The sequence below is a fragment of the Acartia tonsa genome, chromosome 5 (assembly GCF_053477335.1).
Source record: "Acartia tonsa isolate MP-2025a chromosome 5, ASM5347733v1, whole genome shotgun sequence".
Lineage (NCBI taxonomy): Eukaryota > Metazoa > Arthropoda > Copepoda > Calanoida > Acartiidae > Acartia > Acartia tonsa.
Genome location: NC_137264.1, coordinates 3,137,570 through 3,154,949, shown reverse-complemented (window position 1 = coordinate 3,154,949; position 17,380 = coordinate 3,137,570). Strand labels below are relative to the sequence as shown.

The 17,380-nt window shown below is 32.8% G+C and overlaps 1 protein-coding gene across 1 annotated transcript; it reads right to left on the bottom strand.

The window, feature by feature from the left end:
- Positions 1-5,719: 5,719 nt before the first annotated feature.
- LOC145318544 (transcriptional enhancer factor TEF-3-like) lies at positions 5,720-16,269 on the bottom strand. Its single transcript, XM_080159890.1, has 10 exons — positions 16,055-16,269; positions 14,230-14,638; positions 11,200-11,441; positions 10,502-10,942; positions 9,012-9,276; positions 8,698-8,864; positions 8,500-8,595; positions 7,945-8,083; positions 7,612-7,668; positions 5,720-7,314 (listed from the first exon to the last, which is right to left on the bottom strand). The coding sequence occupies exons 2-10, from the start codon at positions 14,449-14,451 to the stop codon at positions 7,258-7,260; spliced, it is 1,686 nt and encodes a 561-aa protein (XP_080016016.1). The 5' UTR covers positions 14,452-14,638; positions 16,055-16,269; the 3' UTR covers positions 5,720-7,257.
- Between the last annotated feature and the right edge of the window lie 1,111 nt (positions 16,270-17,380).

Below are 17,380 nucleotides of genomic sequence, written 5' to 3'. Positions count from 1 at the left end.
AGCTTTTAAATTGCTCATGTCAGCCAAGTGTTGAGCATTATGGATTTTGTTTTTGAGCTTCTTACTCTCTTCTATTTTGATCCATGTTTCTTCAGAGATCCAGTCCTTTTTCTCTGGTTTCTTGTGTCCTAGGGTTTCCTTAGCAGTAGATTGAAAGTTTTCTTTAATTGAAGTCCATGTGATCTCAGTCTCGTCATTTAGGTCCTCTAAGACTTGAAATCTATTTCTGAGTTTTAAAACAAATTCATTCTTTATCACAGGGTCCTTTAATCTTGAAGAATCATATTGTCTACCAATCTCACTCTTTTTATCATGGCCAGTACGCTTCAGCTTTAATTTAATCTTACTGACATATCCTCTGGTGGTATCAATACCTGTCTTTCTGACTCTTGACTATCTGACATATCCTCTGGTGGTATCAATACCTGTGTTTCTGACTCTTGACTATCTGACATATCCTCTGGTGGTATCAATACCTGTGTTTCTGACTCTTGACTATCTGACATATCCTCAGGTGGTATCAATACCTGGGTTTCTGACTCTTGACTATCCGACATATCCTCTGGTGGTATCAATACCTGTGTTTCTGACTCTTGACTATCTGACATATCCTCTGGTGGTATCAATACCTGTGTTTCTGACTCTTGACTACCTGACTTATCCTCTGGTGGTATAAATACCTGTGTTTCTGACTCTTGACTACCTGACTTATCCTCTGGTGGTATAAATACCTGTGTTTCTGACTCTTGACTACCTGACTTATCCTCTGGTGGTATCAATACCTGTGTTTCTGACTCTTGACTATCTGACATATCCTCTGGTGGTATCAATACCTGCGTTGACAGCTGTTGGTCAAATGATAATCTGGAATTATTTTGGAACTCTTTGTGAAAACAGATAGCCATGCAATGCTGTATCTATTCAAAGTAGATCTAGATGTTGAATTAGGCTCAGAAATAAAAAGTGTACCAATACATTTAAAAATGATGGTAATGTTATTCATCCTTGGCTTAGAAGTTTTGATGAGGATAAGGAAAGCTACAAAAAATATAATCTTTAGAAATCAAGTTGCTCCACTTAACATGCCAAATACCCAAGCTCCACTAGTAGTTGAAATAATCAAATCCAACAATATCAAGATTCTACTTGCTCTATTTCTGATCCTCCAAAGTTCTTACCTGCTGTTTGGTTCAACTCTCGTGCTAATCTACTTCCAGTCTATCATGACTGATTTTCTGCTATTGGAGTTTCCATTCTATTGGGTGATGTCCAGTGAAGACATTAAAACTTTTATCAAACTTAAATTTAACCAAATCAAACTAAGACTTGGACAATTTTAGAGGTGTTATTAATGTTTGTATCAAATGTTATTGTTTAATATATTGTACAGTATACAATTTACCATTGGTCAATTACAATGTATACTGGCCTATCATTAGTCATTTGTATTGTATGGCGTCATTTTTTAAAGGACAAAAATATACGCTGTTTTACATTTAATTTGTAATTTTTTTCTCATGTTCATTCGATCCTGTGGATAGGAACCGGTTCTTTTCCATACGAAAAAACTATGTCTAGCATCGTATTATATCCAGCTTTCTACGAAAATAAAAATGTACAATCTTAAGATTAAAACCAGTTTTTTAAGCCCGTGCTTACAGGAAAGGCCTTGGGGAGTAGAATCAGGAACTTTTGTCAAGAAAAATAAAAAAAAACTCTACAAATTGGACAATTCTAAAAAATGGTATTGTTTTTAGTCATTTCTAAGGCTCGGTACGAGATATTTTGAAACGGACAAAGTTTCCTGATTCTACTCCGAAAGAAATAGGGGGCAGGGGCTTCCCAGAAGTCTGCTATGGGGAGTTGAACTAATCGGTTTTTTTTTTGTAAAATCCTTATTGAGAATACGACATTTTATTTTGAGCTTTAGTCAATTTGGTAATGGAAGTTTGTTTGTGTGTCAAGTAAGATCCCGGAAACTGCCACTAGTAGTTGTACAGCTATTTGGAGTGTGAGAAGTTTTATCCAAACACCCCACCTCACCCTTACCCCCCCCCCCCCTCAATTCTACAATAAGTTTAAATAGAAGAAAACATAAGATTAAACGTTGGCAGAAAAGGTTATAAAATGTTGCTTACATATAACTTTAAGTATTTTAAAGATTTTAACATAAGAAAATTTCATAAGTAGTAAGGGTTTTTGTTTATTAGTTAAGATCTAGCTAACTACTAAACTAATTGAGTTCTACATTTTATGCTATAGCGAGGCTTCACTTAGGTCCCAATATCGTTTCAGACAGTTTTATTTATAAGTTTAATTCTTTAGATTGGTTTTGCTTTGTATTTTACAGCCGCTAGTTCTTATTAGATAATGTAATAGGATTTTTTTTACTGTTGCTTAAGATTTCGGTAACTGCTGATTTGATATAGTACTTCGTTTTATGGAAGCTTCTTTGAGGTTTCTGGGCTGTTTAATTTTTATATCCGAGATTGGTTTTAAGTTAATTTCTTATTTTACTTTCTCCTTCAAATATTTAGCTAATAGATGCTAGAAGTGCCGCCGCTAGTTCTTATATAAAATACTGATTATTTATTTTCAATCACAACACTTACCCGCAACCGTGGCTCAACACGTAGCGCATCCGCTCGTCGTCGGGGAGGTGAAAGATTCGAATCTCAGCCCGACACCGCGTCATAACTAAGTACGTTAAAAATGGTTCCTACTGCTACAATGTTTTAGAGTATGGTGTAATACACTGGCACATTAACAGGCGCAACTCATTACCAGTTAGGACTTCTCGGACAAAGGTCGTGCAATCAAAGGGTTGGTTGTAAGTTGGATGTTACTTAACCTTATATCTTTGGATGTAAGAGTATCACATCCCATTACAAGAGGATTATGATCTGAATTCTCTAGATGATCACTTTAAAACAAGGATAACAACATCCATAAAAGCGAAACATTACGGACATTATTACTTATATAGTGTTAGAACTGAATAATCAGAATATAAATGTATAAGAGTCGAAGAAAAATTGTGAATAAATTTGTTAAAAAACTGCTTGATACAGAATAATGTTTAAGGACATACTTACATTTTTAGGACTCGATTATAGAGTTGCTTCGCTTAAAACATTATACTTTGTTGTCCTAGGAATCAACATATCAAAAATCAGATCAATCGGATGATTAGATCACATAAAAATTTGTTGTTAAAAAGTAAAACAATCAACATGTTTAAAATAGACGTACGGCCATTCTTGTAATAATTATAGAGTTGCTACGCTTTCTAAATCGTACCTAACTACTAAAGGAATCACCATGCAAAGTTTGAACTCGATAGGACAATTCTAACATGCCTAAATTAACGAAAAAAGCTATCCGTGTGTGACGGACGGACGGACGTACGGACCTACCCTAATTATAGAAAAGCTTCGCTTTTAAAAGACGAAGGAGAATCCACCCGCCTTTACGATGTAAGGTAAGGTATTACAACACCTAACAGTGTTGCTTCAAAAAGCTATCTCGAACAGTTGAAGTGCAAAAAAGTATGTGAAGAAACTTATCAAAATTAAAAATTATGATTTGACTAAAGAACTTTTTAAAGTATTAACTTTTTCAGTCATTTTTTGAAGATATAGAATATTTAAGTTTTAGGATAAATCAAAGACAAAACCATTACATAGCTAAACGTTTATGACAAATTTATGTAAAGATGTCAAATTTATTTTGAAAAAGCGACACCAATTAAGCATATTTTTACTTAATTAAACTCCTTTTTAAATATTTATTTGTTTACACGTCAAAATATTCCTAATTCTATATTACAAGAACAATATTGTTCATTGTAGCACTAACCTGACAATATGTTAATTTTAGAGAAAAAAATAAATTTAAAATTGAATAGGTTTATTAGAGAAATTTTTTTTAAAATTTTATATAACACTAGCGGCTTCGCCCCTAGCATTTAGGGGCTTTACCCCAGGAGGTTTGATCAACCTAAATAGTCGTATTTTATAATTAAAAGAAAAATTTAAAAAGATAAGTTTTGGGGTGTCAAACCCCTCAAGAAAATAGTTATAAACCTTCCCGGGACATATGAGAATCTACCCTGTAATGGAGAACTCGATCGGTTCAGTGGTTAACGAGATCCTTTGGGACAGACAAAAAAAGCTTACTACTTTATATAATAGGATATAAATAGCCAATCCTTAATGAGCATATAAAATAGCATCATACATAGATAATCTAAAATAAAATTTTTATTGTCAATCAGACTTTAACTTTTCGTGGTCTTTGCAAGTGCAGTGATGGAACATCTCAGTGGCGACACAGGCTTTTGCCAGGCCAGGAGGAGGTATTAGGATTCAGCCGCAGCCGCAGCCGCGCGGCTGATAGCGCGGCTTCCGAACCCTGGTATTTATTAAGGAGTTAAAAGATGGTTTACACCTAATTATTACCTGATCATCAAGAGGGAAGCAAGAGTATCATCTATATGTAATGATGCGTTACTCTAACGATTACTGTAAGATATCAGGTTAAGTAGCATCTAACAGACAACCAACACTTTTATTGCACAACTTTTGTCTGGAAAGTCCTAACTGTGCTTGGTTATCAGTCTCACCTGTTTATGGCCCAAGGCACTCCGCATACTCTCACTATTAGTATCATGTACCAAGCAGTTGTATACCGCAGGTTTTGACCCAATACATCCCCCATACACAAGCTAATGGATGAACTTTAAACAAAAAGGTTATTTTAATGATGTGGTGCCATGATATTTATAACACATATGGAGGGTACTTGTTTCATCTTTATACATCTATTAAAAAAAATGTCAGGGCAAGCGACGGACATGCCACATTTATAGAGATAAGCTGAAATACTTAAAATATAACAAATATTAATTTAACAAATATTGTGTATTAATTTCTTATTTACACATTGCAGGAATTTTTGGTAGTTTGATATTAGTAAAGCTTTTAATAGATAGAACAAAGAAATAAAATATTTCAGATTTCTTAGTCTAAACATTTCTAAGTTAGTTATATTGACGCGGGAAAGAATAACAGTAGATAAATTATACTAAATCCACATCTACTATTGAATATTTACCAAAGACAGAACTTATAAAATTAAGATCAATAAAATAAATTTGTCGTTTATTATTTTATTGAAGCTTCGCCATAGTTTTACGGAATTGGCTTTAGAAGAAAACAGAAAATGGCATAAAACCACCTAGGTTGCGTTCTAAAAAGCACCTCCAGATTGACTTGACTATGACTTTTTTTTAGAGATTTTTGTTGCAGACAAAAATCCTTCTTTTTAATCTAATCTAAAATAATTTTTAATAATGGGTAACTATGCTTACCTATAATTGATTATTTAGGCGTGTCTGAATTGTTCTATTAATGTGAAACTTTGCAGGATGATTCTTGTAATTTGTAGAAATCTTTGTATTTCTTTAATCATTAACAAAAAGAATCCATTAAAACACACTAAGTTATACATAAAGTATCTTTTTAATTAAGTATTAAGGATTCATTCGGCATCTTGCATTCAGGCAATTTTACGAAAGCTTTTCTTAAGTTTTTTACCTTCAGATTTTTAAACATTTTTCTGAATTATTGACACAATTTTGTTAATGCTCTTTTGTCTAACTAATATGTTAAACTTTGCTTTTATGGTTGTTGTCATCCTTGTTTAAAGAAAAAACTTGTTAATTTGATAATATTTATTATTTACACATAACATTATTTTTCCTTTTCTTTTCAAACAAAAAATAATTTTCATAAAGTAAAATGTTTAATACAATAATAATAATATAATAATTCATAACATAATAAATCAATTATCACAGTAATTCAAATTTTCAACAAATTTTTTAGAAACTTTTTACACAAATAAAGTCGTAGATATATATAAATGTAATATATAGTTTTTTTATTAAGCGTGGTGCATTGCTGTGACGGACGGAGTCGTTTTTGTAGTCATGTTTTTTTTATATGAGATCTAAAAAAGCATTTTTACAACAGCAAATTTGGAGGATTTTTTAAATAAGTAATTTAAAAAGTTTCTTGTAAATTAACACATTATATAAAAGAAAATAGTCTGTGCTATATTTTATGAGATCTAATTGTACAGCTATTTTAAGACTAATATAAAATGTTATTTTACTATAAATTAAAATCAAATTATAGAAGGGAAAAAAAGAGTATTTTGATTTAATAGCCACGTTGAAACTGTTGCTTTTTTCACCATTTTAATTTTTCTTGTAAAAATTACAAAATTGGCACATCACATCATAATAATTTTCAAAACTATTCCTTTAACTTTATAATTCCACATTTGAGATCAATTTTCTTCAATTTGAGATCGGAGTTTTAAGTGGCCAAAATTAATTCATACAAGTTTTATAAAAATTTATGAAGCAACTTATTTGAATAAATTTTGGGGTTTCTTTTAGGAACATTTCAAGGGGATATGTTAGTTGTTAATTTCTAAAATCTAAATTAAAAATATAATTTGAAAAGCTCTGGGGGCTAATTTTTCTAAAAAGGGTCATAAGTTTCTTTTTTTTAATTTGTACAATCTCCTGTATTGATAGAAAGATAGATGATAGCATAGATTTGAGCAATATGAGATCAAGAAAGAAGCATTTAAATTCACTTAAAATTCACTAAAAATCCAAATCATGGTTACACTAAGCTAATATTTTGCTTGCAAGCATGAGTTGACTATGTAAAAAGAGTACAGGGCGTTTTTTTAAGTCACCCTTTTATATAACACTTGACTCTAGTTTATAATAAGGCACAACTTTTTTATGACAACTTAGGATACAATACATTTTTTTTCGATTAAAACATGCTGTTAATACAAAATCACTAAAACACAAGAACTAAAAATCTTGCAGTGTGAAAACAGAAAAAAATCAATTTTTTGTGACTAAATGATTTTTTTTCCTGTGATGTCTAACATAATTTGTAATGCAAATTGCAAGATATTTTTCTTCCAAAATTACAAACAATAATACTGAAAAACAGTCAAAAGTCAATTAAAATGGACGGATTATGTTCATCAGTCTTTCAAAGTCAAAAGTCAAACTTTACTGTCATTAAACAGAATTTTAAGGCTAAAGTTTTTTTTTGAGTCACTTAGTACTATGTTTGTTTGTTTTTATTGTAGGATTTCTGTTGTTGGAAAAGCATGTTCTTGATTAAATTGTTCTATGTTTGAAAATGTATATTCTAGATGTTTTTAATCTTTGATAAGCTTGTAAATATGATGTTGTGCTCCAGCTTCACTTGTAGACACCTGAAATTAATAAAACAAATTAAAATCTTAATTTTAGAAAACATTAATATTGAATTAATTCCTAAGATACTTTTACATTTAATAAACAGAAGACTTAAAAACCATTATATAACATAAAATATTATCCAAAAGTAGTGGAGCAAAAAATAAGATGCAAAATTTTTTTCAGCCAGATATCGCTAATAAGTCAGAAAATGAGAAATATAATTTATAAATTTAGTCAATTGATGTTCTTAAATGAATATCATTATTGGCTATAGATTTTCTACGGCTATTTGAGAAGAAAAAAATGTTTACCTCAAAAACATAAGCAATGCAAAGTAATGTCTCTCCTGTATCACGGTTGGTTATGCACTGAAATAAAAGAAAATATTTGTCTTGAAAAGTTTTTTGCTAAAATATTTTATTGAAGTTTTAGTGTTCCTGTGATGAAAGTAGCTGAATATCTTATGTATGTCTGTATGCTCAGTAAGATCTCTCATATGCTTCATAGAAATCCCCCTAAATGTTACAGAAAAAAATATTATTAGCCCCCCCCCCCCCCATCCAAACAAAAAAAAATAATTGTTTGGGAGTGTAACCCACCCTCCCCTCTAAAAAAAGAATGAGAAAACAAAGAGCCAATCATACCTGGAGGATTGTAAAGTTTTCTAGGACACTGTTCATCATATACTTTTCTGGCAATCTTTTCAATTTCAGGATAAAATTAATCATATATTCACACAGAGGGGATCTGTGCATCTTGTACACGTATCTGCCACCTTCATATCTAAAAAAACAAAACAATATTAAACTTAAAATTGTCTAACTATGTAGGTAGGAAAAAAAGAACATAATAACTTAATGAGTACTCGAGTTAAAAGACGACATTCAAAATTAAATCAAAGTACAATGCCGCATTGTTTTTTAACTTGGCAAACTCAATATTAGACTAAAAATTGTCAAACTATGTGGGTAGGAAACATTATGTAGCGGGACAAAGTGTCTCAAAAATAAGCTATGTGACGTCATAAAAATGTGGGAGATAAGAGGTACAGTGGGAAAGAAAACCCCTAAAAATGAGATGGATTATGCCTCAGTATTATAATCTTACACGGCTGATTTTTGAGACACTTTGTCCCGCTATAGTATTATTAAAATACGACATTCAAGACGACGAGTGCAATGCCGCGTTATTTTTTTTACCTGGCAAACTCCTGTTCCACCTTCTCCACGACCATCTTGCCGAATGAACAAACTTTGGTGCTGCACTGTATTACCATGTTCTCACTGCTCTCATACCTACACAACAAATTATATTAACTATTATGCAAGAATACTGAAATTTATAAAAATATAATATTTTTTCAAGTTAATTTGTTTACAGTTATAATTAATACTTACGTTGTGTTGACTCCAAAGAAAGCATTAGGATCCTCAGGTAGGTTGCTGTTCAAATCTCCCCAGAATTTCACAAGGAAGAAGGCATCCCGGGGTCCCTTGTCAAACAGCTCTCTCAAACCGCCGGACTTCTCGGGGAATTTGTCTTGAATCTGACGAATGTCCACGGGCTAAAAAATAAAAAGTTAAGTTACAGAAGTCTTTTGTTATCAAAAAATCACACAACCTAGATACGATAAAATTATTTTAAAATCACGCAACCTTGATATTTACTAAATAAGCAATGCCACTTCATAATAAAAGAAAACTGTTCATACCTCTAGTAAAGGATCCGTGAAAGAAACATTATTGGCTATATGAACAAATTGGTGCTTATTGTATCCCTCGCCCTCTCCATCCTCCACATACACTTCGTGGTCCAGCAGGCGGATCCGGCTGGTGGCGATGCAACGGCCGACCCAGTGCGGCGACATTGGCGGGGTAGGACCGCCGTTAGGGAAGCTTGGCGGGACGCCCATCAGGGAGAGCGGCGGCTTCGAGTCAGCCATAGAGAATGGTGGTTGGTGAATAAAAGGTTTGACACTGAAAAAAAATATTATAAATTCTTAATGAAAAAATAAGATACGAGTTAAATTAAAAGAAATAGAAAGTAAAATATGCTAAAAAATGTAAATTATTGTAGTAATTATAAATCAAATACATACACAAATTATCAAAATAATCAGGAATAAACAGTATTTAGTATGTATAACAAAATTATTAAGAAAAATTGAAAGTTTTTCTTTTTTTTCTATTGTAATTTACTTCTTTATGGAAAAGGTGGCATGCACATATATTCCCTGTAATTCATGACAAGAATGTGTAAACAAAAAGCATAAATATGTCCTACCTACTACTACCCCCTACCAGTTATACCATAATTAAAAGAAGCTTTAATTGTTGGAAAAATCAATTAAATCATAATTTACTGCTCTTAATGAATATAATTAATTTACAAGGAAATTGTCCAAGTCAGGCAAGAAAAAGCTTTACCTGCCCTTTTTTTTAAGGGGGGGGGGGAAGGTGGGTGGGTTATAAGATTTAGTGTTTTAGTTAAGTCAGGCTAATTAAAAGCAAGGTTGATAAGTTAAAGTTTTTATGCTGATGTCCTTTCACCCCCCCCCCCCCCCAATCTAAATTTGATTTGATTTTAAATACTGAGATTTATGATAAATTTAGGAGGGGGAGGAAGTTATAGAGACCCTTTTCTTAGGGTTGGCATTATCCCCCCCCCCCTCCCCCCTTTGAAGAAATATCCTGCCAATGCCTCAAATGAGACATCTTTGTAAAGAATAAGTGAAAATTTCTTAGAGTCCTAATTAATCAACCTCACAAGATATAGCCCTGATTACTAGTGGTCAATTGCTCATACGGGTTTGATGAGGTGTGCACTCATTTCCGTCAAGTATCACTACAGCACTGTCTTTTTCAATTGCCAATTATAATTTATAATGGCAATTATATTTGAGTGGGTATAAATGATAAAAATAAGTCAAAGGGACTTTTAGTACTATTACAATAAAATACAGCTATGATAATGCAGTTAATTCCAAATGTGATTCATATGCGGAAATGAATACACACCCATATGTGTCTGATGATTAATAATCATTTCTGAGGAATTTTTGATTTAAGGATAATTTATTGCAAACATAATAATTAATCATCAATACGAATTTACAAAAAGAATTGTTCTTTTGTTTTAGCTTTTTTTTAAATTTCAAAATAAAACCATTAAAACTTAAAATGGAATAAATAGAATACTTACTCTTCAGGAGTAGGTGGGGCGTGGTGGAGTTGCGGTTGCCAAAAATGATGCGGCGGGTAGGCAGAACTGACTGGCGGCGGCGGCAACGCGGGATGGTGATGCGGCGACAATCCGCCGCCGTGCGAATGGTGCTGCGGCGACAGCGGATGGTTGGGGTGCATGCCGGGATGGCCGGCGTGCGGGTGGTGCGGATGCATGAGCCCGGCCGCCATGCGGTTTTGCAGCGCGGACGCGGAGACAATTTGAGCGGATGACATTTGCTGCATCTGTTGCAGCGCTTTCTCTTTGTGAGCCTGCTCGAGATAGCTGCTGGGGCCGCCGTGGTGGTTTGGCACCTTTAGCTTTGCTTGGATTTCGCGAACTTTTCTACGGGCCAGCACTTGAATGTGTGAGCTAACTTGCTTACGTGTACGTGTCTTCCCAGTTCGAAGTTTAATATATCTGAAAATTTAAAAATGTTACATTTTTACAGAAAAAAAGAGTCATAAAACATGCAAATTGATATAATATTTATTTTTAACATGTGGAAAAAGTGCATTATTGTTAAAAGTATTTTCTTAAATAAAAAGATATTTTTTTTGGAGCAACCTTTTATTATTTTGTCATATTGTGTATTGATGGACGGACGGATGGACACAATTATAGAGTAGCCCTAATATTATTTTTCATCAAACAGATGCTCTTAGAAAGCAGCTTACCTAGCTATCAGTTCATTTCTTCCATACATCTTTCCCTCGTCCGAGAGAATAATCTTCCTGCGGCCGCATGGCGGGTAGATGGCCAGGGCCTCCTGGAAGCTTTGCTCAATGTCCGGGGACCAGACGCCCTCCGCGTCCTGGTTCTGCTGCTCCTTGTCGTCGTCAAACTCGCTGGAGTCATACTTGGCTATCTGCTGGTTGATGGCCTCGGACACACCCTGCAGTCTCACTGCATCCGTACCCTGCAAAAGAAAAAATTAATTATCACATGATATTATTAATTGTTAGGCAGGTTTTATGCTACCTTAACCCCTTCCCCTCATTTTTACAGAAACTGCATATGGTTAAGAAGTCAACAAGACATGAGCTAATTTTTTTATGGAAAATAAATAATTTTCATTTAAGGGAAACCATATTTGTACGATTAAAAGTATAATAATAGTTGTATATTAGCAATGAATATGGTCATTAAAAAAAACTAAAGTTAGACCCTGGTTAATTATGTTGAGTGGAGAAAATTACTATAATTTCCCTGTCAAATTGTTAATACTTCAATATAAACATGCATATTTCTCTATACTACGGTGCTACAAATTAAGATATTTTAAAATTAAATAATTCTTAAAATGTAAAAATGATTCTTAAAAAACAAAAATGTTTGTATCCATAGCTAATTCAAAATAGCAGGTATAATAAAGCAATATTTGAAACAATCTGTGCTTTTTTCAATTTTAAATTCGCTAGATATTAAATAAGGAAAAAAGTAACAATATTTTGCTTTTTTTATCACCACTATTTATACTTTCGAAGCTGTGTATGATTTTTAAGGGTAAAGATAATTTACATTTCCAGCCATTTATTGAGAATTTTTCTGACACTAATTTAGGTTTAATCATATATTTAATGTTAGGATCAAGTCTAGAAAAAGAAAAAAGGCCCTATTAAAAATTTAGTTTATTAATTGACGAATAATTAGGCTTTTTTTCTTGTGTTAATGTTGAAACACAATCTGTTATGCTATCGTATTATAAAAAGCTTTTCGCTGACAGTAAAATGAGAAATTATAAAGTTAATTCCAGTTTTGTTAACCCTCAGGGTCCAAAGGACCAGGCTAACAAAGCTTGGATGAATTCTAAGATTTTTTTATATTATTATTCGTGGAAAATTCTGTGTAATACAATACGATACATTAATTTTCAATATGTCTCAGAACCGGTTCTAATCCAGCGAATATCAAACGGATTGAAAGTCATACTTTGTTTTCCCCTACCTGATCCTACTCTTTAATATTTGAGTATGGAATTGGAAATATGTACCGAGGTTTTTTTTCCAAACAAATTAACATAGTGGTGAAAAGAGTCATTAGTAAAATAAATATGTAAAAAAAAATTTTATAGGTATATTTGTACTTAAATTTGTTATAAACCAATTTATAACATTTTAGGATGGGTAAATTTAAAAAGTAAAATAAAATCGAAAGGAAAGATATCTTTTACTTTGTTATAATGCATAGACTTAAACTGCGTTTTCATATTTTTTTGTTTTACAAAAATTTAATCCTAGCCCCTTGCAGGGGCTCTTCTAACTATTACTTAACCTAACCAATTGTCTATCTTGGCTGCAATGTCGTTTGGGTCCAATAAAATAACACACAAATATGGTTGAATAAAATTCTTAGGTTTGTTAAAGAAATGTTTGTCTATTATATGTGTGGTAGCTGGAAGGAAGGTGTGTAAAACTTAATAGGTTCTATATTTAATGTAGCATCATTACTAAGAAAAACTGGAGCCCATTTCCTTCTTGACACTCAACAAGGTTGTGTGTCAAGGTGAATTATTCAAGATTTTTTTCTGTAAATTAAAAGTAAATAACTTAATTTTTGAAAAGGAAGAAAAATAAATTAGAAGATGATTAAAGTCACTCGACAGATTATGACGTCATACGATACAATAGCCAATGAGAGGCCATTATACACTGTAATTGACAAATGGTAAAATTTATGCTAGCCTCTCATTGTTTTTTTATCGTATGACGTCATAATCTGTTGAGGGACTTTAATCATCTTCTTTAAATTACCCTGAAAATCTAGATATACGAACAAATTACAAATATTCGACCGCAATAAACAACCTTGACAAGGGGCTACGAAAAAGGCCATCAACGTTAATATGTATCTCATCTAGTGGCTGTATTAGCGATAATAACTTAGTGGATATTAGTGCTATTAACTTGCTAAAATTCTAAACATTAATCATAGATTTCTCTCTCAGTAATTTGTGTGTTCAAATTGGGCGCGCCATCCTAGCGGCCAAATAGACATTTAAAGCAGCGTAGCTGCTCAAAAAGACATAAATACCTTTTTGTACAAATTAAAAACCATTAACATTTTAAGTATTATTAAAATGCGCTTCGGATTTATAAAAACTATTTTTTAAAGCAACACACAAAAAAAAACTTTCTACTGCCATAAATAATTTTGTTCTTGATAATGGTTGAGATATCTGTTGCTAATTTTGTCTGAGCATTAATTTTAATGCACAGGGGGTAATTATCCTCAATTATATCTTAATACGAGATGCGCAGCATCCCCCCCCCCCCCCCCCCAACAATAATTTATGGGATTATGAAAAGATTGGAGGGAAGGGGGGGGGTATAGTGTGATATCTTAATTTAATGAGGTGCTTATTATTATTAGCAATTTTGTCCACTACTCAAAGTGCTATAATTACATCGTTTCACCGTTTTAGACCTCCCCAATCATTTTTTCTTCTTCTATTTTTATAATCATTTAACAATGACAAGTATTCTGATGAATAAAGCAGATAGAATAATGTCTGTTTGTCCGTCTGTAAAGATATCTATGTTCTGCTTTTTAGGGAATCTTAAAACTACTTCTATTATATTTCTGTCCCCCCACCCAAAAAAAATGCTCAAGAATCAAATATGCTTGCATATGTTAGGAATGGTTAAGTCCCTAATTTTAAAAGAATCCCGTAGGGGCTAAAGCTAACAGTCACTAAAGAACTGTACCTGCATGATTAAGGTTGGCGCTAACGGCGATTTTGGTTCTTCCGTGCTGCTATGTCTGCCGCCGAGGCTGTCGTGCGACGGGCTGTAACGGGACATCGGCGAGCCGATGGGCGACAGGCCGGCGTGGCGCATCATGGCCTCGTGCGGCGAGCCAAAGTGGCCGCCGCCAAAATGGCCGCCCGGCGCCATCGGCAGATTGTGGATTCTGTGCAGTGCCTCCATAACGGCGGGATTGTGGTGGTGGTGGGACGACGGCGGATAGTCTAGCTCGTGTTGGGGCGGAATTTTGACGCCGATTGTTTGAGGGGTGGGGGTGTAAGCCCCAAATATCTTTTATTCACTTGGTTGTACACAATACTACTAGTAATGTTGTCAAGAATTTCATGTCCCTTCAAGTAACAAAACGAACCTGAAAAAATATAAACAATTTTAAAAATGACCAGATTTTATATTTTTTTTAAATAAAAATGTAGCACAATAAAAAATCATAGATGGGTGAACTAAATAAAACTATAAAGACGCTGCACTTATAATCAAATAATAAAAATGATTGAAAAATATTTTCTTTTCAAAGAAAATATTTTGATTAACTCTTTGGACACACAAACACACATGTTATTAACGTCATATCCCTTTAGCTTTTCAGAATAGGAAAAAATAAACTTTCATTAATATATGAAAAATATTTAATTAAGATCTAAAATATAAACAAAAATTTAAGAACAATGTTAAGAAAAAATCACGCAACCTTTCAGGAATAATGTTTTTTTTAAATTTGTTTACATTTTTAAAAGTCAGTTAAAAATGCAATTTTTATTTGTATACAGATAAGAAATGTATTAATTTTGGCGCCGGAATTTTTAGGCTTAAATTTAGAAGATTTTTTTTGTGGGAAATTAGGTTTTACAAAGTTCTCTACCCCCTGCTTTAGAATTTGAAAAATGCTACCCCAAGCTTGCAATTTTCTTAATTCAAACAATTTATTAACATTTTTTAGTTGTTTCTATGACGTCTGCAATAAAGTGGGGTGTTGGACTTTGTTTGCAGTAAAAAACATCTATAACGGCTATACTGATTGAATCCTGTTCTTTAAAGAAAGGCATGCGATGGTTTAGGCATCTTTTTAGATGGAAAAATTTAAAACCATTTTAAAATTTTTCTATGTAAAACTAAATAAAAATTTATTGTTCAATGTAAACAAAATAGACTACTTTATATGGATATATCCTAAAATGCTCATAATGTCCCCTGCAAAGAAATATTATTTTTATATTCATGAGAAAAAAATTTAATAATTTCTTTCTGGGGGTTATTTTTGTTATTGACTTGCATCTCGAAAATTTAAGGAATTTCTAAATGAATAGTGAGAAATATGATGGAATTCCGGAGATGTTTTAACAAGGATATATGTGTCCAAAAGAAAGACAAAAAAATATATTTAAAAAACTGATTAGAGCACAAAATTGCAATGAGAAATTAAATAACAGATTTTTTTTTGCATGAATTTTGGACAAAGCCCTAATTATGTAATTTTCCTAATAAGAAAATATATACACAATTCTAATCAACCCACTATCGTCGGACAATCTAACGATGAAGCGTACAGAAAAATGTAACCTTAACTTAAATACCTATTTTTGAAAATATCAAATATTTTCACAGAAATAAATCTATTTAATGCCGTTTGAAATAAAAAAATATAATCAAAAAACACTTTTCTTATCTTGGTAACCTTTCAATCTACCAAATAATCAAATCATTAAAACCAAAAAACCTGAATTGAACGGTTATAGAATTGAAAGAAAATATAAAATATTTTTATTACCTTTTATTTGATTTTAGTAAACATCACAAAACTAAGAAATAATTTCACTTTTGGTTTTGTTAACTTTTTTTTAAAAATCACTATAATATGAAATTTAAAAGTTTTTATTTAAAACAGGTAAATTTTAAAAATTTAAATAATCACTATTTGAACTAATATAGTTTCTGCTCGGAGTATTAGAGTACAACTGAGTCCGTCCGTCCGTAGGTAGTGACGTCATACGGGGGGTGGGGGGGGGGTGCATGGGGCGGTATGGCATTTACATTAACAAGGGAAGGACCCCAAGACTCATTATTAAGTTGGGGGCAGTTACAGAGGGGGTGGGGGGAAGATTAAGAGGTGGATCAAGAAAAAAAATTAAGGGACAAAATGATGGGGGGAGGGAGGGGATGGGAGGTGAGGTGTGCTTGTTGAATAGGTGGGTATAGGGGGTCTGGGAAGGGTGTTTTTTCAAAAAATATATAAAAAACCTATTCTAAAAATTAGTCAAATAGGTATTTTTTATAAATAAAGAAATAAAAACTATATAAAAAAAACTACATTTTAGTCAAAATATACATTTCATTGTGTTTTTTTTTCGTGGGGGAAGGGGAAGAATTTTACAATACAGAAAAGAAGGTTTAAACAAACCACCTCCAAAAAATAGAAGGAATCAATGTCAAGATTCTCTTTAAGTAGAACAGAATCTGTCAAACAGTTTCTTAGATATTGAAGGACATGCAAATGCAGACGCACATTCAGCTACTTTGGCATGCAGGATTTGTTGAATTTGAAAAATACTCCAAGGTGGGCATCGGTCGACAGAGGGTTGTGCTTGGACACACAATGCACCTTGTAGTAGTAGTAGTAATATGGGAAAGGGGAGTGGGCAAAAGATTGGGGTATTAAAAGAGATGGGGATATTAGAGGGGTAACTAGAAGTGGGGAGGGGTGTAGTAAAATGGGGTCGATGACAAATTAATGCCACGCTGTATCATGGGATGGGGGCGTGATTGAAATGTGTAGTATACTCCTTTGATTAAACTCAATTTACGGGTTTTTATATAATTGCAACGTAGTTATAAGACTTTTGGTAGCAATAAATTGAGACGTTGGGTATCCCTCTAACTGAACCGATTTTTGATTAGTCAACGGTCTAAATTTGTCTCGGCCAGGATATGATTAAAAGCCTAAATCGGCCAAGGAATAGCCGAGTACAATATTTTTAAACTTAAAAAATTAAAAATAAAGAGCTAAATGATTTATTGCGTCTTTCTCTTTTTATCGACAGACGCACTTAATTTATTATTTTCATAATTAATTATATGTATTTCCCATGTTAACGTC